Below are 23,970 nucleotides of genomic sequence, written 5' to 3' on the forward strand. Positions count from 1 at the left end.
TTCCCAACTGCAATGTGCTTGGACAGTTTAGAGGGAGCATTGATATGGAGGCTGGTGGGGTCGACGATGCAGGCAAGGGGAAACTGCATTGTGGCTCTGGGAAGGAAAGTAGTTAGGCAGAAGTTCAGGAAATGAGGCGGACACAACTAAGGGGAGTCCTCGATTGCAGAAAATCCTGATATGCCTGCCTTTCATTCCAGTTGTATTCATGTCTCCTCAGCCCCCATCTCTTTGTCCAGTACATTTATGATTGTATCAGTGTCCTTTCCTCATCCTGCCCTGAACTGGAAAATTACGTCAACTTTACTTCCTCTCTAGCAATAACTTCATGGCCCAATTCCAACTCTTCGCTTCCCTTCTTTGACTTCTCTCTCTATTTCTGGAGATAGGCTGTCAGCCAGTTTCTACCATAACACCATCAACTCCCATAGCTACACACTTTCCCACTCCACTTTCTGTAAGGACTCTTTCATTCTCCCAGTTTCTCAGTCTACGTTGTATGTGCTCTGGTGATGCCACCTTTAATATTACTGCTTCCTGTTCTTCCTCGACTGTGGGTCATAGGGCCCTCAATAGTATCTGTCACATTTCCGCTGTCACAGCTGTTGAGGAATGCTCCTACATCAACTTTTTATAAGGTAAAAGGCTTGTTAAATGATTTCTGTGTCATGGTATGTAGATGCAAGCTTCTAGTGGCTAGGTTTTTTTTGCATCTCTGGTTCCTTTTGGCCTCAACAGTTCTGGGGTTCAAGAAAAATTCTTTAATAGTCATTCTTCAAATTATCGCATGTTTCCTTTTGCCTTGAGTGTCAGCTGTGTCTCAGTTGGTAGCGTTCTCGTCCCTGAATCACAAGGGTCCTGGGTTCAAGTTCCACTTCAAGGTCTGGACACAAAAATTAAGGCTGACATTCCACTTGCAGGACATAGAGAGTGCTGCCCTGTTGGAGGTGCTGTGTTTCAGATGAGATAGCAAACCAAGGCCCATCTGCCTGCTCAAATGGATGTAAAATATCCCATAGCATTATTTTGAAGAGCAGGGGAGTTATCCCAGTGTTCTGGTTAACGTTTATCTCTCAATCAACATCACAATAGAACTGATTATCTTGTCAATATAACATTGCTGTTCTTGGAAGCTTGCTGTGCACAAAATTAGCTGTTGCTTTTCCGACATTACAACAATGACTGCACTTCAAAAGTACTTAATTGGCTGTGAAACACTTCATAAGACATCTGGTGGTTGTGAAAAGCACTATGAAGTACAAGTTGTTTTTAAACCTCAGTAAATGATGGTATCTTTATGCTTTTTAAAATACAACTTTATTTTTCAGAAATCGAGCTATAGCTGACTATCTTCGCTCTAATGGATATGAAGAGGCTTATTCAGTTTTTAAGAAGGAGGCAGAGTTAGATATGGTAAGTCAAATTGCTTTGCTATTCACAAGTTTAGTCGATACTAAAAGTGTGTGAGAAATTGTTGTCTGTCAATTTACCATTGAAGGGTGTGAAAGAATTTGGTAACTTAGCATGCAACACTGTTGCACCGAGGTGAGGCAATTTAATTGTTGTCAAAAGCTTCCACATACCAGAAAAATGAGAACATATATGGTGATGGACAGCTATGTTTCCAACAATCTGCTCGGTTACCCATCAAGCTGCCCCAGTTGCTTAGAATCTTCATGTATTGCCCAATTATACTTAACACCTTCCACCAAATCTGCTTCATTATTGGGGCTTCTCTTCATTGTCTGTCTAAATCTGCCCCTACCAGTACCAAAACCTTGGTCAAACAGTCAATATATTGAGCTTTAACTTGTCTAATTTTCTCCCATCTTAACCTTCCATCAGTTCACAACTCATTCAGTATGCCTCAATCACACAAAACCCTACATACTTCCATCTTGCATCCATTCCTAGCCTTGTGCCTCAGCAAGGCAAGTTCAAAATTTTCACCCTCACTTTAAATCCGTGCCTCATTGCTTCACCTCACATGACCTTGGTGACCCTCAGCAGACTTGCATTTCTGTATTTCATCTTGTACAGGTGTAATACCAGGTGGCTGCTTTTCCTCTGCTTCACTGTCGATAGCTACTTTAATCTATGCTGTTATCCTCTGGATCTTGGTGCCTAGGTCACTATGCCTTCTTTCAAAACCTCAGAAAACTGTACTTAAAGTCCCTCTTTGAACTCGCCACATTTCCTCTCATGTATAGCATCCGTTTTTATTCCATGCTTCTTTAATATAAGGCAATGATGAACATTGCTAGAGAAATGCAAGTGTGGATTGGCTGCTACAAATGTGCTAACCTTTTCTGCTGGAAAGGAAACATCACAAATCAGGTGGGCTGATGTGAAGAGCTTGCTTTCTGTTGACTTGCATTCTGACTGGGACTTTCTGCAGCCTTTGTATTAGAAATTCAGTGAAACAAGAGAAAATAAGTTGCTTTGTTTTACATCTTGCATTTTTGTACCTTAATAACAGGCGAAATGGCATTTCATACAGTACATTCTTTTTTCTCTGAAAAAGGCTTCAATCAAGGCAATATCTGACCTTGGTAGACAGCCTGATATCTGATCTTGGTAGACAGCCTGATATGACAAAATTTGGCATCTTTTGTTATCACCCAAGAGACCTGTACCTGAATTGCAGCCACACTATTTTGAGTTCCTCCAGGTGATCTTTGCAGTGTGACAGCAGAAACCAAAGCCAACATGTCCACCCAAGTGAAAAATAAAATTGTCTGGAGCTCTGTTTTGTGTCATTCTTTAATAATCTCTCTACCTGATACTTGCTGAACAGAAGAGTATAAAAAGCTGTGTAAACTCCACATGCCTGTATAGCTTCTCAGCAGAGGCAACAAGGCTCAAAGGACAAATGTATTAACACTAACATGGGGATTGGGAAATGTTTTAGCCTGCTCCATGAAACCTTTTATGCAACCTTTGAGAATTTTCCTTAGTTTGTGACCTAGCCACACATTATCTTGCTTTGTCTGTCTGGAGCAAGGTTTGTTGAAGGTTGTCTAATTAGAGTCCCAAGCTGCACATTCTCTGCCATGAGCTAGCTGGATGCTTATCCATGATCTTTGCTGATACTCTGCATGATGTTACAAGGGAAAGAAATGCAATTTTGTATAATATTGCCTTTTCAAATCTTGCGCACAGGTTTCTTGCACTTTATATTATTACAAAAAAATATCGAATATGTTTTATGCATGCTCATAGGCACTCACAACTTTAATGGCTTTTGAGTTCACGTTACTACTTAAAATATTGCAACTTTAATTCAAAATTGAAACATTCCTGTGGGGCATATTTTTAATATGGCTTTATGATCAACGGACAAACTTTTGCTGAGGCTCCAATACCAATGTGGATTTCAATACCATGTACGGAGGGCTTCCATCCAGATGCCCTGTGCAAGTTGGACCCAAGTATGAAACTGTTATGCTTCACCATGTATACTTCAGACCTACCTGTCCTCGGTCTGGATGCCTGGTGTGTCAGTCGCAGTCTTTTTGTTGAACAAATTTTTAGCCATTTTTGCTTTCAACAGAGTCAACACATTTCTTAAATCGAGAATTTTATGTTTTGTTGATGTGCATGACCAAAGTTCCACAAACAGTAAAAAAAAAAAATTGTAATTGCCAAACTAGAACTTTGTTACCTTTTAAAATAAAAAATGTTGTCCAAATTTAGCTATGAAAAGCATTCAAAGTTCAGATCCTGGACAAGTGTTTGTTGTTCTAAGCAGAAATTGTGATAAATTTTTAAAAAGACACAAAAATACATTGATAGGCAATAAAGTGATGCATGCTGTATGTGCAAGTAAATGGACACCAAGCAGAGAAGTTCCCACAATTACAGAATTCACACGCCTTGAACAAGATGTGAGATTTTTTTCTTTCACCTGCTTGGATTAGGAGGCCAAGCGACAAGCGAAGGTGTTAATTTTGGGTCAAGTTAACCAGAAAACTTGAGATGTTAACTATTTTTAAAAATGAGCTAAAGATTATAGGAAAATTTAGATTTGTTATCCACTGAAACTGCAATATAATTTTCTGACTTTGTCTTTAATTTTGTTTTTCTTCTCTAGAATGAAGAATTAGACAAGAAATATGCTGGACTGCTGGAGAAAAAATGGACCTCTGTGATAAGACTACAGAAGAAGGTGACTATCTAATCACAGTATCTTTACAATGCAGAAGGAGGCCAATCAGCCCTTCGAGCCTGCACTGGTTCTCTGAAAGAGCATTCTACCTAGTCCTACTCACCTGCCCTATCCCCATAGCCATCTGTGCCCTCTAGTTCTTGATGTTCTGTTGAGCGGGGACAGTTTCTCATTTTACCCTGTCTGTACCCCTCAGGATCTTGAATACCTCTGTGAAGTCTCCTCAGAGCTATAGTTCTTCATCCCAGGAATCATTCTTATGAATCTTCTCAGTTGTCTCCAATGCCTTCACATCCTTCCACAAGTATGATGCCCAGAACTGGATGCAGAACTCCAGATGAGACCGAAGTAGTGTTTTAAGCAAGTTTAACATGACCACTTTACTCTTGTACTCAATGTCCCTATTAATAAAGCCTAAGATACTATATGCTTTATCAACTCTCTCAACATGCCCTGTCATCTTCAATGACCTTTGTACATATACACCAAGGCCCCTCTGTACCTGCACGTCCTTTAGAGGCTCTCCCTTTATTTTATACTGTCCACCATTTCTTTCTTGCCAAAACGAATCACCTTCTCTGCATTGAACTTGATCTGCCATTTGTTTGCCCAATCCACCAATATGTCTGTCGTTTTGAAGTTCAAGACTATCCCCATCACAGTTGACAACATTTCCAAACTTTATGTCATCTGCAAATTTTGAAATCATGCCCTGTACACCAATCTAGGTCATTAATATATCAGGAAGAGCAAGGGTCCCAACACTGACCCCTGAGGAACTCCACTATAAACCTTCCTCCAATCTGAAAAACATCCATTTGTCACTGTTTCCTGTCACTCAGCCTATTTCTTATGCAAGTGTCTACTCTCCCTTTTATTCCATTTGCTCACACGTCTGTCGTGTGACACTATATCAAATGCCTTTTGAAAATCTATATACACCACACATCAAAAGCGTTTCATTTATCAACCTTCTCTGACCTCAAAAAAAAAAACTCCAAGTAAGTTAAACATGATTTTCTCTTGATAAATCCATGTTGGCTTTCCTTAATTATCCTGCACTTGCCTAAGTAATTAATTTTATCCCATACTATAGTTTCCAGAAGTTTCCCTGGCACTGGGGTCAAACTGACTGGCCTGTAGTTGCCAGTTTTATGCTTGCATCCCTTTTTGAACAAGGGTGTAGCATTCACAGTTCTCCAGTCCTCTGGCACCTCCCCTATGCCTAAGGAAGACTTGAAAATTATCACTAGTGCCTCTGTCACTTCCCTCAGTACCCTTGGACGTGCAACCCTGTCCTGGCACCATATCTATTTTAAATAAAGATAACTTTTCCAACACCACCACTCTCGATTGTATGTTCTTCTGGTGTATCAGTTACCCCCTCCCTCACCTCGCCCTGAGTAGCAAGCTCTTCCTTTGTAAAGACTGGTGCAAAGAAGTCGTTCAACACCTCCGCTATTTCTCCAGTCTCCACATGCAAGTCCTTTTTTTTTTGTCCCTAATTGGCCTTACTCTTTCTTTTACCACCCTTTTATTACTTACATACTTATAGAAGACCTTGGAATTCCTTATGTTTGCTGCCAGCCTCTTTGCTTTTCTTATTAGTTTCTTCACTTCCTCTCTGACTCTTCTCTCAGATTCTCCATTGTGTTTTCTACCTGGCATCTGTTGTACGCGCACTTCTTCCATTTCATCTTTACCTCTATCTCTCTTGTCATCCAGGGATCCACTGTGGATTTATTTGTCCTACCTTTCCCCTTTGAGGGAATATAACTTGACATTGCCTGCAATACTTTTCCTTTGAAGGTTGCCCATTGTTTAGCCACTGTTTTTTCTGCCAACATTTGATTCCAACTCGCTCTGCTCAGGTGCATTCTCATCCCATCAAAGTTGGTTTTCCCTCAATTAATTATCCCTGCTTCAGATTGTTTTCTGTCCTTTTCCATGATTAACCTAAACCTTATGATACAGTGGTCATTGTCCCCTAGAGGCTTCCTACTGATACTGGATCCATGTGGGCCAACTCATTCCCCAAAACCAGGTCCAATCGTGCATGTTCTCATCCTGGAGAATCTCCTCTGCACCCTATCTTGTGCAATCACATCCCTCCTATAGTGTGGTGACCAGAACTGCACAGACTATTCCAGATGTGGCCTAACTAATGTTTTACACAGCTCCATCATAACCTCCCTACTCTTGTATTCAATGCCTCGACTAATAAAAGCAAGTATCCCATATGCCTTCTTAACCATCTTATCTATTTGTCTGCTGCCTTCAAGGATCTATGGACATGCTCACCAAGGTCCCTCTGATCCTCTGTACTTCCTAGGGTCCTACCATTCACCGTGTACTCCCTTGCTTTGTTAGTCCTCCCAAAATGCATCACCTCTCACTTTTCAGGATTAAATTCCATTTGCCACTGTGCTGCCCATCTATATTGCTCTGTAGTCTAAGGCTTTCCCCCTTGCTATTTACCACACCACCAATTTTCATGTCATCTGCGAATTTACTGATCATACCTCCCACATTTATGCCTAGGTTGTTAATGTACACTACAAACAGCAAGGGACCCAGCACCGAACCCTGTGGTATGCCACTGGACACAGACTTCCAGCCACAAAAACTACCTTTAACCATCACACTCTGCCTCCTGCCACTAAGCCAATTTTGGATCCAATTTGTCAAATTGCCCTGGGTCCCATGGGCTCTTACTTTCTTAACCAGTCTCCATGTGAGACCCTGTCAAAAGCCTTACTGAAGTCCATGTAGACTACATCAATTGCACTACCCTCATCTATGCACCTAGTCACCACCTTGGAAAATTCAATCAAATTTGTTAGACATGATCTCCCCTTGACAAAGCCATGTTGCCTATCCTTGACTTGCCTCTCCAAGTGGAGATTAATTCTATTCCTCAGAACTTTTTCCAGAAGTTTTTGTGCAACTGATGTTAGGCTCACTGGCCTATAGTTCCCTGATTTATCCCTACCGCCTTTCTTGAATAATGGTACCACAATAGCTGTCCTTCAATCCTCTGGCACCTCTCCCTTGGCCAAAGAGGATTTGAAAATTAATGTCAGGGCCCCTGCAGTCTTCTCCCTTGCCTCCCACGGCAGCCTGGGATACATCTCATCTAGGCCTGGGAATTAATCCATTTTTAAGTCCACTAAAACCTCTAATATCTCCTCCCTCTGTGCTAATTTTTTCAAGTATATCGCAGCCCCCCCTCACTAATTTCTATACCTACACTGTCCTTCTCTATAGTGAATACAGATACCAAGTACTCATTTAAAACCTCATCTATGCCTTCCAGCTCCTCTCTGATTGCAACTTTGGTCCCTACTATTTCCCTGGTTATCTTCTTGCCCTTAATATACTTCTAAGATACCTTTGGATTTTCTTTTATTTTACCCACCAGTATTTTTTCATGCCCCCTCTTCGCTCTCCTAATTCCTTCAAGTAACCCCCTTGCCCTTTCTATACTCCTCTAGGGTTTCTGTTGTTTTGGGCCCTCTATATCTACCATAAGCTTCCCTTTTTTGCCTTATACAATCCTGTACATTCCTTGACATCCACAGCTCTCAGGACTTGTTGGGCAAACCCTTCATCTTTATGGGAATGTGTTGGCCCTGCACTCTCAGCATTTCCTTTTTGAATAACTCCTGCTGCTCTGATGTAGATTTTCCTACAAGTAGCTGCTCCCGGTCCACTTTGACCAGATCCTGTCTTATCATATTAAAATCTACCTTCCCCAATTCAGAACCTTTATTTCCGGTCCATCTTTGTCCTTTTCCATAACTACCTTAAGTTATGGTCACTATCACCGAAATGATCCCCCACTGACACTTCTACCATTTGTCCGGCTTCGTTCCCTAAAATTAGGTCCAGCACCACCCCCTCTCTTGTAGGTCTTACTATGTACTGGCTTAAGTTCTCCTGGATACATTTTAAGAATTCTGGCCCCTCTAAGCCTTTCACACTTTGTCTAGCCCAGTTAATAATAGAGAAGTTGAAATCCCCTTCTATTATTTTTACAGTCCTGAGATTTGTCTACATATCTGCCATTCTACCTCTCCCTGACTGTTTGGGGGTCTGTAATACACTCCCAGCAATGTAATTGCCCCCTTTTTGTTTTTATGTTCTACCCATATGACGTCATTTGAGGAACCTTGTAAGATATCACTCCCTCCCTGCTTCAGTAATTGACTCCTTGATCAATATTGTGACACCACCCTCTGCCCCCCCGTCTTGCCTGAAGATTCTGTGCCTCAGAATATTGAGCTGCCAGTCTTGCCCCTCCCTCAACCACATCTCCGTGATAGCAATGATATCATATCACCATGTGTTAATCAACACCCTCAACTCATCTGCCTTATTCACAAGACTCCTTGTGTTAAAATAAATGCCATCCAGCCTTGTCATGCTCCCTTGTGTCTTAACTTGACTATATATGCTCTGCCTTCCAGACTGACTTGGTTTTTCTTCTACACTTGCCTGTGCATCACCCCTTATTATACCTTCACTCTGTATCCCATCCCCCTGCCAAATTAGTTTAAACTCTTCCTCTGCAAGGATGTTGGCCCCGTTCTGATTCAGGTGCAACCGTCAGACTCGTACAGGTCCCACTTTCCCCAGAAATGGACTTAGTGATCCAGCTTAGTGATCCAGGAATCTAAAGCCCTCCCTCCTGCACCAATTCTTCAGCCACGCATTCGTCTGCTCGATCCGCCTATTCCTATACTCACTAGCACGTGGCACCAGAAGTAATCCAGAGATTACAACCTTTTGAGACCCTGCTTTTCAATCAGCTACCTAGCTCCCTAAATTCTTGTTGCAGGCCCTCATCCCTCTTTCTACCTAGGGCATTGGTACCAATGTGAACCACAATCTCTGACTGTTCGCACACCCCTCTTCTCCTCTCCCCCCCCCCCCCCAAAACCTTCATAATGCCCTGCAGCCGTTCAAATGACATCCTTGACCCGGGCCCCAGGGAGGCAACACACCATCCTGGAGTCATGTCTGCGGCCGCAGAAACTCCTGTCTGTACCCTTCACTATTGAGTCTCCTACCGCTATATTGCTCTTCTCCTCCTGCCTTATGCAGCTAGGCTCTGGCTGCACTCCCCAGAGGAACCGTCATTCCCACTGCCTTCCAACACAGAAAAACTGTTCTTGAGTGAAATGCACTCTGGGGCTTTCCTGGCGACCTACTTGTCTCCTTTCTTTTGATTGGTGGTCACCCATTTATTCTCTGACTGCACTTAAGCTGTGGGGTGATCACATCTAAAAACATGCTATCCACATAACTCTCAGCTTCATGGTTGCACTGCTGTGCCTCCAGCCAACACTCAAACTCCAAAACCCAGTGCTCAAATTGGTCAAGCTGGTGGCACTTCCTGCAGATGTGGTCATCCAGATTGCCAGGAGCATCTTAAGACTTCCCACATACTGCAGGCTATGCAACACATGGGACTGAGCTCACCTGCCATACCTCCAGTTAAAATACTCTTGCCGTAAATTTAAACCAAGTAGAAAATTATTTAAGTTTCTTCCATTTTTTTTTAGAAAACAAAGCTAGAACCTTTCCTTAGTGTAGCCTTAAAGTGGAGAAAAAAAACTTACCCACTACCTACCAATCAGCTCTCTGCTTTGCGCTGCCATCACTTTTGTCAGCCATTTCGAATTCTGGTGGGATTCCTGTTGGGGTTAGCTGCTGCTCTGCCTGGCTCGATCTGGGCCTCGACCCTCAGGCTTTTACTGAAAAGATCTGCCGGCACTGTTCACCCCCAGGTTCATTCCACTCCTGCTGTTGCTCTGACTGGCTCCAGATTCTGTCCTTGACCCCCCCCTGGAACATCCCTTCCCTCCAGTACTGTACAATATTGTCACTCTACCCCTCCCCCACTTCCTTTCTTGTCTCTCTCTCTCTCTTAAACACCTTGTACCCAGGAACATGTGGAACACCCTATCTGGCCCTTCTTTGAGTCAGGTCCCTGTTAAAGCCATAATAACATAATTCCATTTGTCAATCTGTGCCTGCGGTTCACCAGTCTTATTAATCGCATCCCATACTTTCACATTTATGCACATTAGCCCTGATTTAGGCTTTTTTACTTTCCCGCTTATCTGACCCCATCTAATGAATTTGTGTTGTTTGCTCTAATTCTATCAAACTCTCCGAGTATTCTGTCTACCTTGGTGCAACTCTGACATATCCTCATTATCAGTTGATACTTCACTACTTCCCACTGCCAGCTTTTCTCCTCTGCACTTTGGATTTCCCCCCAGGTTATCATCCCCCTGCCAATCCAGTTTAAACTCTCCTCAACAGCACTAGCAAACCTCCCTATGAGGACACTAGTCCCACTCCTGTTAAGGTGTAACCGGTCCTCCTTGCACAGGTCCCACCTGCCCCAGAACCGATCCCAATGCCTCAGAAATCTAAAACCCTCCTTCCTACTCCAATTCTCCAGCCACCTGTTGAACTACTCAATCTTTCTATTCTTATATTCACTAGCACGTGGCACTGGGAGTAATCCTGAGATTAGTGCTCTTGAGGTCCTGCTTTTTAATTCCTTTCCTAACACCCTAAAATCTGCTTTCAGGACCTCAAACCTTTTCCTACCTATGTAATTGGTCCCAATGTGGACCACGACCTCTGGCTGTTCCCCCTCTCCCAAAAGATTGTCCTGCAGCCGCTCTGTGACATCCTTGACCCTGGCACCAGGGAGGCAACGTAACATCCTAATGTAATTTGTTGGGCAGTTGTCAGAAGAAAACACCATCAGGTCCATGTCCCCACTTTTGTTGACCTTAACTCATGTACTACCACCCAGCTCATGAGCAATGCCAAAAAAAAACTCAAGTCATTACAAGATTCCAGTGTTGTCTCTGACTCTCAGGCCATTAGGCAGCCCCAAAGAAGGCTAAAGTCTCTTAATTTTTCAAAAGCGCATTTAAAACAACCTTAAGAACCTCTGGAATCTGATTCCAAGACCAGCATTTTTCTGCCCTTCATGCCAGCGGAATCTTCAGTCCCGCTGCCGTGAGCAGAAATTTCAATGGCTTGCCGGCCCCACCGTGGGAAACCTGCTGCACAGGGGGCTGGAAAATGCAGGCACAAATGTCCCTCACCCTTTGAGAAAATCTAATCTAGAAGACAGCAAATCAAAATTCAGCTTTCCTGAAATGGCATCTAATAAAATAAGGGTTTGCTTGATGAGATTTTCAATTTCATATACATTTTTCACAATTTTTTTTCATCGTTCACTGGCTAGGCCAGCATTTATTGCCCATCTCTAATTGCCCTTGTTCAGAGGGCATTTAAGTGTCAACCACTCTGCTGTGGGTTAGAGTCACATGTATGCCAGGTAAGGAGGCAGATTCCCTTCCCTAAAGGACGTTAATGAACCAGATGAGCTTTTACAACAATCGACAATGGTTTCATGGTCATCATTAGACTTTTAATTCCATATTTCTATTGAATTCAAGTTCCACCATTTAAACCCAGCTCCCCAGAATATCACCCCGGGTCTCTGGATTACCAGTGACAATACCACTATGCCACTGCTCCCCATCCTTTTAAAATCCAAGCCCTTGAGTTATATGAATGTCTCAAATTGATTCAAGTGTACCTATCTGCTTGCAATTGTTTTGTTGACTGCAGTCTTTTTTATAGATGTGCCACCTTTACAATCCAGAAACATTTAGCCAAGCGTACTGTTCAGTTTCATTTGGAGGATGAACAGTGGAAAGAGACCAACTTAGTTTGCTTGAATTCTGCGTTCTGAGAGATTGTAGCAGCTTGGGAATAAGGAAGATGTCCTGTTACCGAACTAAACCTTGGTCTTAATTTGTTACCTAAATTGCATTTCCCTTATAAGGAAGTTGTTCAATATCTAGTAGAATAAATTATTTATATTAAGCTTCCTCTCTCAAAACACTCAACATACAGGTCTTGTGTTTTGAAAATATAAGAAATTTCTCCCTAAAATCACTTGACCTTTTTTTAAAAAAATTGTTTATCTCACAGCTACAAAATACTTTTTCTTGCATGTAATAGGCCCTGTACTCCATGAGGTATTTACCCACGCTCAGTAGTGAAGTGTCCCTTGTTGCTTCGTGTTCTCAAAATGTCCTTTTTAAATTTTCATCCTAATGGAAATGACTTCTCACACTGCTACCGCTAGGACTGTCACTTTTTTTCATCCAGTTATGCTTCCAAGTTTCGAGGTTTGATCCCCATAAACTTACCTTTCCTGAATTATATTAAAATCCTGAAGAGATTTACTTAATTCTGTTTTAAAAGGTTATGGAATTAGAATCCAAACTCAACGAAGCAAAAGAGGAGTTCACTTCAGCTGGCCCTCTGGGTCAAAAGCGTGACCCAAAAGAATGGATCCCACGTCCCCCAGAAAGATACTCTCTGAGTGGGCACAGAAGTCCAGTCACACGGGTCATTTTCCATCCGGTCTTCAGTGTCATGGTATCAGCCTCTGAAGATGCCACAATAAAGGTAAAGAATGCTTTGAATGAAAATATATTTTTAAAAAATATCTAAATGAAGTTAAGCCTAGCCACAGGACAAATGTGCCTAATTCTACTTCCAGGTATAGACTGTTTCCAAATTATGGTTTGGATCCATTGCTTAACTAGCCATACCCATGATGAGAGATTAACTGGCTCTGAATGGAACATGCATTTGAGAAAATATTAATCTACAGTACAGTTTTTAAATTCAGACAGTACAGCATCTTTTTGTATGAACTGTTTTTGAAGTATGAGAGTTTGGAATTTGCAATTCTTTAATTGCGCATAACAATATTAGTATTCTTGCAAGTACTGACTTTGGATAATAAAAATACTGTCTACTGTTAATGGAGTTTTTTTTACTGAAGGGTTGAGGAGACTTTATTATCCTGTCTGAATTAAGCAATTGTATTAAAAGATCAAGTGAGACTCCTTCACTTTCGTTTACAGGTGATTTAAATTAGACAGCATGTGTGACAGTCATATTTACTGAAATAGATCTTCAGAGTAATAATTGGATACCCTAGGCAGGTAGCTTTTTGAAGTAGTTAGGCAGAGTTACGAATGAGGTTTAACTGAGTTAAATTTCTGCACTTCATTAATTATCTCTGTTTTGAGGAAAAACTAGAGCTTTCATTGTGTTTACTGTTGTGTCTATTTTTCATGAGTTGGGAAATTCTATATGACAAACAAGGAGTAGGGTATGCCTTTTGGGCAAATGAGTTCTTCTCATTTGTGAGAACTGTAGATTTTTTTGTAAATGTGCATTTATGGTGGCTTGGTTATTGCTGATCCCTAAACATGGTAATGAAAGGGCATCAAAGATATGGTAAACATTGGATACAGTGTGCATATCCAATCAGTACTGGCACAAGACAGACCACACACCCAACAGCTGCGTAAAATTTGAAAACATTATGCTCAGTAGTACATGAATTATATGCTTTTAGTTCAGTTGGCCAATACACCTGGTTGGAATTGTGCTTTGGTGTTAGCTGAAGGAGTCTATGGTTACTGTCTCATAATTGCTCCCAGGTGTATGATGTTCTTGAAAATCATTGTATAGCTTTAAAGCTATTACAGTTTAACATTGCATGTCTAATTTTTTTTTAGCTCTTTGGTTAATTTTCTACCCATCACTCCTTAAGGCACTGATTTCGTACTTGGCACACCAGCTGCCCTTTATTTTATCCCCAAATGTCTATCCTTGCATGATCTTGGACAATGAATGTCAGGTTTTGAACTGGAGGGTAATCACTGCCTGACCCAACTCTATATTCACGTGACATGTGTATGCATACTGCGAACTGGTGGCTCCTGTTCTAATCAAGGCAAGGAACAATTTGACCATTTAAGGACACTACATCTTCAGGAGGAGTTGTGGAAATGACAAAAAAGAGGAACAAGAACATTTTGTAGTATTTTTGTGGTACTTTTTAACAACAGTAGATTTTTATGTTGCAGGGAGTTTCCTGAACAGTATCCTGACTTTAGCAAAATATTTGTATGTTGTTGCAGCATTGTAAGACAAATTGCTTACAGTTCAGATTGACTTCTATTTTCCTTAACATTTGTTCAGTGATTTTCTTTGCTGCATGAACTCATGCTACCACAGAGCAATTTGACTGGCGTAGGCTGGTGTGTACAGGGGTTACCCTACTTTGTCCGAGGACCTAAAAGTGAAAATGGTGTAATAATGCATGCATTCTTAGACTTGCTGTGTAATGGAGGCAAGTTATTCCAGGAAGGCAAGTCTTCTGCAAGATTGGTAATTTCTGACATCTCTCTATGCTGTGCTTGCAATTTTGATTATCAAGTATAGAATTCTTAAGGGAATCATCACTTGAAGATCGCCATATGGTTAGCTTGCTAAATGATGTCTAGTAAGAATATAAATGCGTTTTAAGCCTTTCTAATTGTACAGGTCCAAATTATAGAGTAAAATTATCCTCCTCTTCTGGCTCTTTGTTACAGCATTTGCCTTTCAAAAAAAGACAATTGTTTTAATTGAGGCTGACAGATAATATCTGTGTCCTATTCACCTGTCCTGCCCCCTCCCCCTAATACTTTACAATATTAAATGAAGTGAGTAGGAAAAGGGGGAAGCGATTTGCATTATTTTATAACCTCCATAGATCTATATTCATGTAGATTAGTATTTATTAAGAAGGAATGATAGAGATGGCAATCAATACATTTTGTAACTTTTGTGGAAGGATGAGTTGGCTGCCGATTTAGAAGCAAGCGAACATTTGTTTCCAAGATGAGAAATATTCATTAATATGGCCACCACATTGGCACAGAATTTTCTTTATCAAGGTGAATTTTATCAGGACAATAATAAATCTGTGGGTTTTATAACATGCCATCTCTGTGCTGTTTTTTTTCTAAATTTTGGTTGAAAGGGTTTCTAAGCTGCAGAAAAACCTGACTCGTGGATTTATTTTTATGGTCAATTTTAAAGCCCTGCACATAGAATAATTTCAAGCATCTTGGCCTTTTTTTAGACAAGATTTTATCCATTAAATGCTATTGGTAGGCTTCCTCCATTCTCCAATCGCTTCCTTTAAGAAAGCTGTTAAAATCTGAAGTGCAGCTCCATAGCTTGCCTCCAAGTGTCTGTTCACGCATCAACCTTCAGAAACGTACTGGGCTATTTCATAAAGGAATTGAGCTCGAAACTATCCTCATCCACCATCCACATGTGCAAATTTCACAGCAGGAATCACAGACCAGCTAACCGGAGTGGAAGCTCATTACAAAATTGAAGCAAAAGGCTGCAGGTGCTGGAAATCTGAAATAAAAACAAAGTGCTGGAAAACTCAGCCGGTCTGGCAGTATCTGTGGAGAGAGAAACAGCTAACATTTTGAATCAGTTCCAGTTAAGTCATATTCAACTCTACACATAACTCTGTTTATCTCTGAGACAGATGCTGCCATACCTGTTAACTTATCCAGCACTTTCTGGTTTTTGTCATGAAATAGAATCTTTGGATCTACACAGCTTTGCCCACCAAATGTCATGGAAATTTTACAGCTTTCCCCACAACTTCCTGCATAGGGATATCAATTTGTAACTCTCTAAATTTTATGCTGCCTGCAGTACAATCCTCTTTCTTTGCTTTCAGTATTTAGTACAGATACATATTACACTGGTTATGCCCATAAGACTGGAAGCAGATTAAGCTGCTTTTTAAAAGAAAAGTATGCTGGTATTGAAAGGAAAAAGGCAAGAACTTGTATTTTGAAGAGGTGGTTCCTTTTGCCTTTCAGTCCTATGGTTTTTAAAACCTCATGTTTTTTGCCATATAAGTACAATGATTTGTCTGTTGAAATTTTTTGAATAGAATTTGTTGTAAATAAATAATTTATTTCTGAGCTACATTACCAGTTACAGTTTTCAATAGAAAGACTGTGCCATAACCTACAATAAGATCCAGCAGATAGTTATGAAACTACTTAAATTAGCAATTGATTTTTCTAATTACCACTTTCTATTTGCATATCATTAGTCTTGGATAGAAATTTTATTCAGAAGAGTAATTGCCTGCAAGTCCATTTGGAATAAATGAAAAACCTGATTTGCTTTCATTTGGAACCCAGCATAACAATTTGATACCACTTCAGATATTACTTCCTCAGCGATAGCATGGATTATATTGTGGAACAGTACTCAAGAGAATTAATTATTCACAAAGATGGTGAACTCTCCTGCTGTGTGTAAATGAGAGAACGTAAAATTGGCAAACAATCGTGCAATTTGTTAACTCTAGTTTTGTATTCACCTGATAGGTTTGGGACTATGAGACTGGAGATTTTGAACGTACACTGAAAGGCCACACAGACTCTGTACAAGATATCTCCTTCGATCAGACTGGCAAACTGTTGGCATCATGCTCTGCTGATATGACCATCAAGCTTTGGGATTTTCAGAGCTTTGAATGCATTAGGACCATGCATGGTAAGAGTTGATTTCTTTTCTTGGAGTGGGGGGATGGTGGGGGTGCAGGTGGTGGCATTGTAAGATAAGCTTAAGTATCCTTTTTGTGAAGCAGGTAAAAATCAATTTTTCCATAAATTGCATCTTAAGCAGAATAGTATTTTATGAATCTAATAGTAAATTTCATTCATCACTGTCAAAAATGATAATTCCAAGACCACGGAGAATTTTTCGAGTGCACTGCTTTTGCAAATTTTTCAAATAATTTATTATTTTATTATGGTGAAATTCCTGCTTGACAACTTTACCCTTTACACATTGCTTTGAGCAGCATTTCTATTCCAGAAATCCTATACTATATACTTCCAGCTGTTTACCACTTCGAAATAAAAATAGTCACTGGATGTGTGGGAAAGTATTTTTGAGTGTCATGTCTTGAATTCTTTCTGCCTTGCTCCCTGACCCCTTTCCACAATGAGAACACATCTTCACAAGAGCTCAGTTGCAGTTTACACACAGGATTGTACGCCCAGTTCTACACACTGCAATTTTACTGCTGTCCAAATGCATTTTTAGATATTGTTTCATGCTTTTGTAATTGTTTACCAGTAGCTGTGCTGACTTTAATGGCTATAATTAAAATTTTGAATGCACGATTAGAATTCCACTGAGGCAGAGGGGCTATCCAGGAAATAGCACGATTTTGAATTTGGGTTGTTTAAGCAATGATTGTCCATACTGCAATATGAAGAACCATGGTTTAGTTAGTTCTACTTGTGTTTGCAGTCCTCCTTTGCTGGTTCGTTCTGTTGTTGCCAACAACTTATGAACAAGGAACCGGAGTAGGCCATTCAGCCCCTCAAGCTTGCTCCGCCATTTAATTCGATCATGGCTGATCTGATAGTAACCTGAAACCTGCATCCCACCTACCCTTTATCACCCCCTTGCTTACTAAGAACCTATCCACCTCTGCCTTAAAAATATTCAAACTTTCTCTTCCTGAAAAGGTGGTGGAAGCAGAGTTCCAAAGACTCAGGACTCTGAGAAAAAATTCCTTCTCATCTTTGTTTTAAATGGGTGTCCCTTATTTTTAAGCAGTAACCCCTAGTTCCAGAGTCCCCCACAAGAGGAAACATCCTTTCCACACCACCCTGTCAAGACTCCTCAGGATCTTATATGTTTCAATCAAGTTGCCTCTTACTCTTCTGAACTCCAGCGGACACAAGCATAGCTTGTTCAACTTTCCTTATAAGACAACCCACCCATTCCAGATATTAGCCTGGTAAACCTTGTCTGAACTGCTTCCAACATATTTACATCCTTAAATAAGTTGACCAATACTGTACAGAGTACTGCAAATGTGGTCTCACTGGTGCCTTGTACAATTGAAGCATAACCTCCCTACTTTTGTATTCAGTTGTTCTTGCAATAAATAATAACATTCTATTAGTTTTCCTAATTACTTGTTGTACTTGCATACTTGCCTTCTGTGATTCAACACATTTTCAGGAAGAGAGTAGACTCCAACAAGAAAAGTGTTAGGATACAAAGTCAAAAATTCCATTTCATCTTTGCTTTGTGCTACATCTAGCTTTGCCAATGACGACCCTGGTTATTCACCCTTGAAATATAATAAACAGTTTTATTTGCAAAGATTACTGTCCATTTAATTATGTTCATGAACACAAACTCAACCTGCCATCCTTGCATAACTAGATTGGTTACTGACAATGTGGTCTGATGATGCATGACACCCCACAGGAATGTAAACACATCGTTGGAAACATTATCGTCATCTCCCCAATGTATTGCAGGATGAATGACATTACAGCAATTGTAATTATTTTTCCAACTAGTTTACATGAAACTAACTTTTGAGGATATTTGTATTCATTTGTCATGTGTTGTATGATTTTTAAAAATCTCTTGAATGTTACAGGAGTTGCAGAGCAGACTTGTATACCCACAGTAATTCCAGCAGAATAATGAAAATTAAATGCCTGTCAGCCAGGCTTAATTGGTAGCACTTTTCTCTCTCCAAGTTGGAAGGCAGAGAGTTGAAGCACTACACCAGGATTTGAGTATATAAACCAAACTGACAATCTAGTGCAGTACTGAAAGGAGCACTGCCTTTTGAGTTGCTGCCCTTCGAATGAGGTGTTCTGCCAATGTCAGGTTTACTTATCAGAGCGCTTTAAGTGGACATGGTACTATTTGAATAAGATCAGTTGCCTTCAACCAGCACCACTGAAAACAGGCTAGCTATTCCATCTGTTTACGAGCTGCCATGCTCTCACTGGTTGAAGTGCTTGTGTACACTATCAAGTATATTTAAAGTACTTTAGGATATCTCTGAAATTGCTGAGACAGTATATAAGAGTAGGTCTTTCAAAAGTGTAAACCTTTTAGCAGCGCAGTGGCAATAAGAATATTCGAAAGAAAAGGAATCTAAGACTAGCAAGTGCTTGTGTATTAAGGTGGTTTTTTAAAGAAAAAGAATTAATGCAGAATGATTGAAAATGGCCAAAATACACAGCATGTAAGAGAAGGAATTAATGTTTTTGGATGGGACCGTTTTTCAGTGTTTATAATGGGTTGCTTTTGAAATGTTCTTTCTCCTTCGGATGCTGTCTGAACTGTTGAATGCTAATGGCATTTTGGTTTTTTTAATCCCAAACTAACTTAATCCTGTTTCACTTTTAGGACATGACCATAATATTTCATCAGTAGCTATCATGCCTAATGGAGATCATATAGTGTCTGCTTCAAGGGATAAAACCATGAAAATGTGGGAGGTGCAAACTGGGTAAGTGGACAAACAAAATACATTTTTTAAAAACTCAGTTTAATTTCAGAACAATACATTTTGGACACTATTGTAGAAGATGATCTGTCACTGTGGAGACTATATGTAGAATCTATAATAAACGCAAAATACTGCGGATGCTGGAGATATGAAATAAAAACAAAGTGCTAGAAAGACTCAGCAGCAGCATCTGTGGAGTGAGAAACAGTTTACATTTTGACTCCAATATTACTTTTTTGGAACTCGAGGTTGGGATGTGATGGGTTTATGCTGGTGAAAAAACGGAGGGGCAGGTGGAGCAAAAGAGAAGATCAGGAGTAGGTTAGAAGGCAGGGGAGATTAAATAACAAATGTCTTGGAACACAAGGCAAAGGGAGTGGTAATAATTTTATTAAAGACAAAGCATTGCTCTAAGAATGGTTGTTAGTGGTAGAATAAAGTTGAGCACTGTCTGAAAGCAAAATAAAATGTGTAAATAGAATAAAGGTCAGTGTTGTCTGAAAGCATAAACATGAGAACAAGACACAGACTGGCACTTGGAGAGAAAAAAATTCATGGTCTGAAATTGTTGAACTCATTGTTGAGGTCAGAAGACTCTGAAAGATGAGGTGCTGTTCTTGCACTGGGCTTGACTGGAACATTGTAGCACCAAGGACGCACACCTGAGCTTGAGAGCAAGATGGTGAATTGAAATGGCACGTGACTATAAGGTTGAGGGTCATGCTTGCGGACTACGTGAAGATGTTTCACAAAGCAGTCACCCTGCCTGTGTTTGGCCTCCCCAACGTAGAGGGGACCGCATTTTAAGCCGTGAATACAGTGGACTAAATTGAAAGAAGCACAAGTAAATCGCTGCTTCACCTGGAAGGCGTGTATGGGTCCTTGGGCAGTAAGGTGGGAGGAGATAAAGTGGATAGGTGTTACACCACCTCCGATTGCGTGAGAAGATGCCATGGAACGGGATGAGATGTTGGGGGTAAACACTTGTTCAGCAGCAATTTTATGTGCAGTAACCTTAGTAACTAAATTGAAATGAACCTTAGTGCCATGTATTCAAATCAGTTAACTTAACTATGGAAGTTGTCTACCTTGATAATTCCAACAGTAAAGGTATTCCTTGGAAGTTACATGTAATATTTTGTATATATCAAAATGAATAATTTATTCTGCAGTTTATTCCCTGGTTAGCACATCAGGGTGGAGCTACCATTAGCAACTTCTGAGTTTTTTATGGTTCAACATCTAAATTCACTTGATGCTTTGAAAAGCATTATATAGTATATTTGGGATTTGTTTGGTTTTCAAATATTACTTATGCTGTTTGACTTCCTTTTTAAGGAGGTGAATGCTAGCCCTGGACCAGCATAACTTTAATATTATGCTTTTAATGGATGCACAAATATAATTTTGGTTGCGCTTAGAGTTTTTATACAAGTATTCAAAAATATAATTACTGAGTGCAGGTAAATAAAGCCGTTAAAAGCTCCTAATATTTTGGGTATTATAAATGGGCCATAGAGTACAAGAATCAAGTAATTATCAATTTTTGCAAACATTGTTTAGGCACAGCATACTGTCAGTAGTTTTAGGCAATGAATTGTTGAAAATGCATTGGGAACCATTAGAGAACCTATAACGCAGATTGACCAGGTTGACACCTGGTATGGAAACTTATACCTCCAGAAAGAATGAGGGGGACTATCTGGGACTGTCTCCACAGAGCAGTGAAGGTTGAAGAGACTTGATGGAGGTTTTTCAAAATCCCAAGTATTTTGGTGAGAGTAAATAGTTTCCTGTGATGGGGGAGTCAATGACGAGGGGTCATCAATATAGAATTATCATAGTGAGGAGAGGGTTTAGGAGGAACTTCTTAAACAAAATTATGAAAACACAATACTTTGCCAAAGGGAGTGATTGCATGCATAAATATTTGAAGTAGAGAAATATATAAGACTTCAGAATTTCTCCAGTAAAGAATCGGCAGTGATTTAGTGGGACAAATGGCAACATCCTGTGCTGTAACCTTCTATGGTCCTTTTACTGTTAGGTGGATAGCTAATCAACTACCGTTATAATGAAAACAATCCCCAGGAAATGGTATCGGTTGAGCAGTTAAATTGATTTCACCTGCAGACTGAAGAAGGTAGTGAGGTCACCAAGACTGTTGCCATTACAATTTTTAAAATGTTATTGTTGCTCTAGACACTGTTTGTCATCTTCCTGGCTACTGGTTATATTTATTACAATTCATCTTATTGATTGCTATCTTGGTAAGGGGAACATTTTTACTGTCTGGTTTATTAATGACCGGCATCCCCCCTTTGGCAATAGGTCCACTTGTAACCACCTTATTTGTAACATACGAATTAGAAGTAGGAGTTGGCCACTTGGCCCTTCAAGCCTGTTCTGCCATTCAATAAGATCATGGCTGATCTGATTGTAAGCTCAACTCTAAATTCCTAGCTGCCCATGATAACCTTTCATTCCCTTGCGTATCAAGAATTTATCTAGCTCTGCCTTAAAAATATTCAAAGACTCTGCTTCCACTGTCTTTTGAGGAAGAGAGCTCTCAAGACACTCAGTCCTCTCAAAGAAATAATTCTCCTCATTTGTCTTAAATGACCTCTTATTTTTAAGCAGTGCCCCCAGCTCTAGATTCTCCCACGAGGAAACATCCTCTCCACATCCACCCTGTCAAGATCCGTCGGGCTCTTATGTTTTAATCAAGTCGCCTCTTACTCTTCCAAACACCAGTGGATATCAGTCTATCCTGTACAACCTTTTCTCATAAGGCAACCTGCCCATTCCTGATTGCTTAGTACAGCTTCTCTGAACTGCTGCTTAATGCATTTACATCTTTCCTTAAGGTGACCAATACTGTACACAGTACTCCAGATGTGGTCTCACCAGTGTCCTGTACAACTGAAGCATAACCTCCTTACTTTTATATTCAATTCCTTTTACAATAAATGATAACATTCTATTAGCTTTCCTAATTCTTTGTACCTGAAACTAGCCTTTTGAGATTCATGCATTATAACACCCAGATCCCTCTCAATCTGAGCTCTGCAATCTCTCACCATTTGATACATGCTTTTTTTTTTAAATTTCTCCTGCCAAAATAGGCAATTTCACATTTACCCAAATTATAATCCATTTGCCAGATCTTTACCCACTCACTTAACCTATCAATGTCCCTTGTAGCCTCCTTACGTCCTCTTCACAAATTACTTTCCTACTTCTCTTTGTGCCATCAGCAAATTTAGCAACTATACCTTCGGCCCCTTCATCCAAGTCATTTTTTAAAGTATGAAAAGCTGAGGCCCCAGCACTGATCCCACCACTCGTTACATCCCGCCAACCAGAAAAAAAGCCCCATTTATGCCCACTCTGCTTCCTGTTAGCTAGCCAACCTTCTATCCATGCCAATGTTATCCCCTACACCATGAACTTTGATTTTTGGCAATAACCTTTGATGTGGCACCTGATCAAATGCCTTCTGGAAATCTGAATACAGTACATCCACAGTATCAGCAGCACATATGGATAAAGAACTCCACTAAATTGGTTAAACATGATTTCTCTTTAACAAAACCTTGTTGACTATGCTGATTGCCTTGTTTTTATCCATGTGCCCTGCTATAACACCTTTAATAGCTTCTGAGATTTTCCCTATGACTGATGTTAAGCTAACTGGCCTATAGTTTCCTGCTTTCTGTCTCCCTCAGTTTTGGAATAAAGGAGTTACATTTGCTATTTTCCAAACTAATCTAGGGAATTTTGGAAAATTAAAACCAATGCATTGACTATCTCGCTCACCACTTCTTTTAAGACCCTAGGATGAAGTCCATCAGGACCAGGGCATTTGTCAGCCCGCAGCTCCAACAATTTGCTCAAAGCCCGCTTCCCTAATGTTTGTAATTTTCCTGACTTCCTGTCTTCCATTTCTGATTCGAAACTCCAACACAGGACTATGTGCATTCAACAGCATAAGCAGCAAGAGATGGAGCTAAGTGATCCCACGACCAATGGATCAGATCCAAGCCCTGCAGCCCTGCCACATCTAGTTGTGAATGATGGTGAGCAATTGAACAACTCACTTGAGAAGATGCCACAAATATCCCCATCCTTAATGATGAGAGAGCCCAGCAAATAAGTGCAAAAGATAAGGCTGAAGCATTTGCAACATCCTTCAGCCAGAAGTGCCGAGTAGATGTTACATCTTGGCGTCCGCTGGCGGTCCCCAGCATCACAGTTGCCAGTCTTCAGTGAATTCAATTCATTCCACGTGATATCAAGAAACGGTGAAAGATACTGCAAAGGCTACGGGCCCTTACAGTGTTCTGGCAATAGAACAAAAGAACAAAGAAAAATACAGCACAGGAACAGGCCCTTTGGCCTTCCAAGCCTGTGCCGATCATATTGCCTGTCAACTAAAACATTTTGCACTTCCGGGGTCCGTATCCCTCTATTCCCATCCTATTCATGTACTTATCAAGCTGCCTCTTAAACACCACTATCGTAA

The 23,970-nt window shown here is 40.4% G+C and overlaps 1 protein-coding gene across 1 annotated transcript in view; it reads left to right on the forward strand.

Moving 5' to 3' along the window:
• The window catches only part of LOC121282793 (lissencephaly-1 homolog), a 107,134-nt gene that overhangs the window by 49,999 nt on the left and 33,165 nt on the right, over positions 1–23,970 (forward strand). Inside the window, exons 3-7 of the mRNA XM_041196594.1 lie at positions 1,329–1,413; positions 4,094–4,168; positions 12,479–12,685; positions 16,492–16,660; positions 19,343–19,445. Of these exons, the coding sequence (XP_041052528.1) occupies positions 1,329–1,413; positions 4,094–4,168; positions 12,479–12,685; positions 16,492–16,660; positions 19,343–19,445 (639 nt within the window). The remainder of the gene's footprint in view (positions 1–1,328; positions 1,414–4,093; positions 4,169–12,478; positions 12,686–16,491; positions 16,661–19,342; positions 19,446–23,970) is intronic.

The sequence above is a fragment of the Carcharodon carcharias genome, chromosome 10 (genome assembly GCF_017639515.1).
Source record: "Carcharodon carcharias isolate sCarCar2 chromosome 10, sCarCar2.pri, whole genome shotgun sequence".
Classification (NCBI taxonomy): domain Eukaryota; kingdom Metazoa; phylum Chordata; class Chondrichthyes; order Lamniformes; family Lamnidae; genus Carcharodon; species Carcharodon carcharias.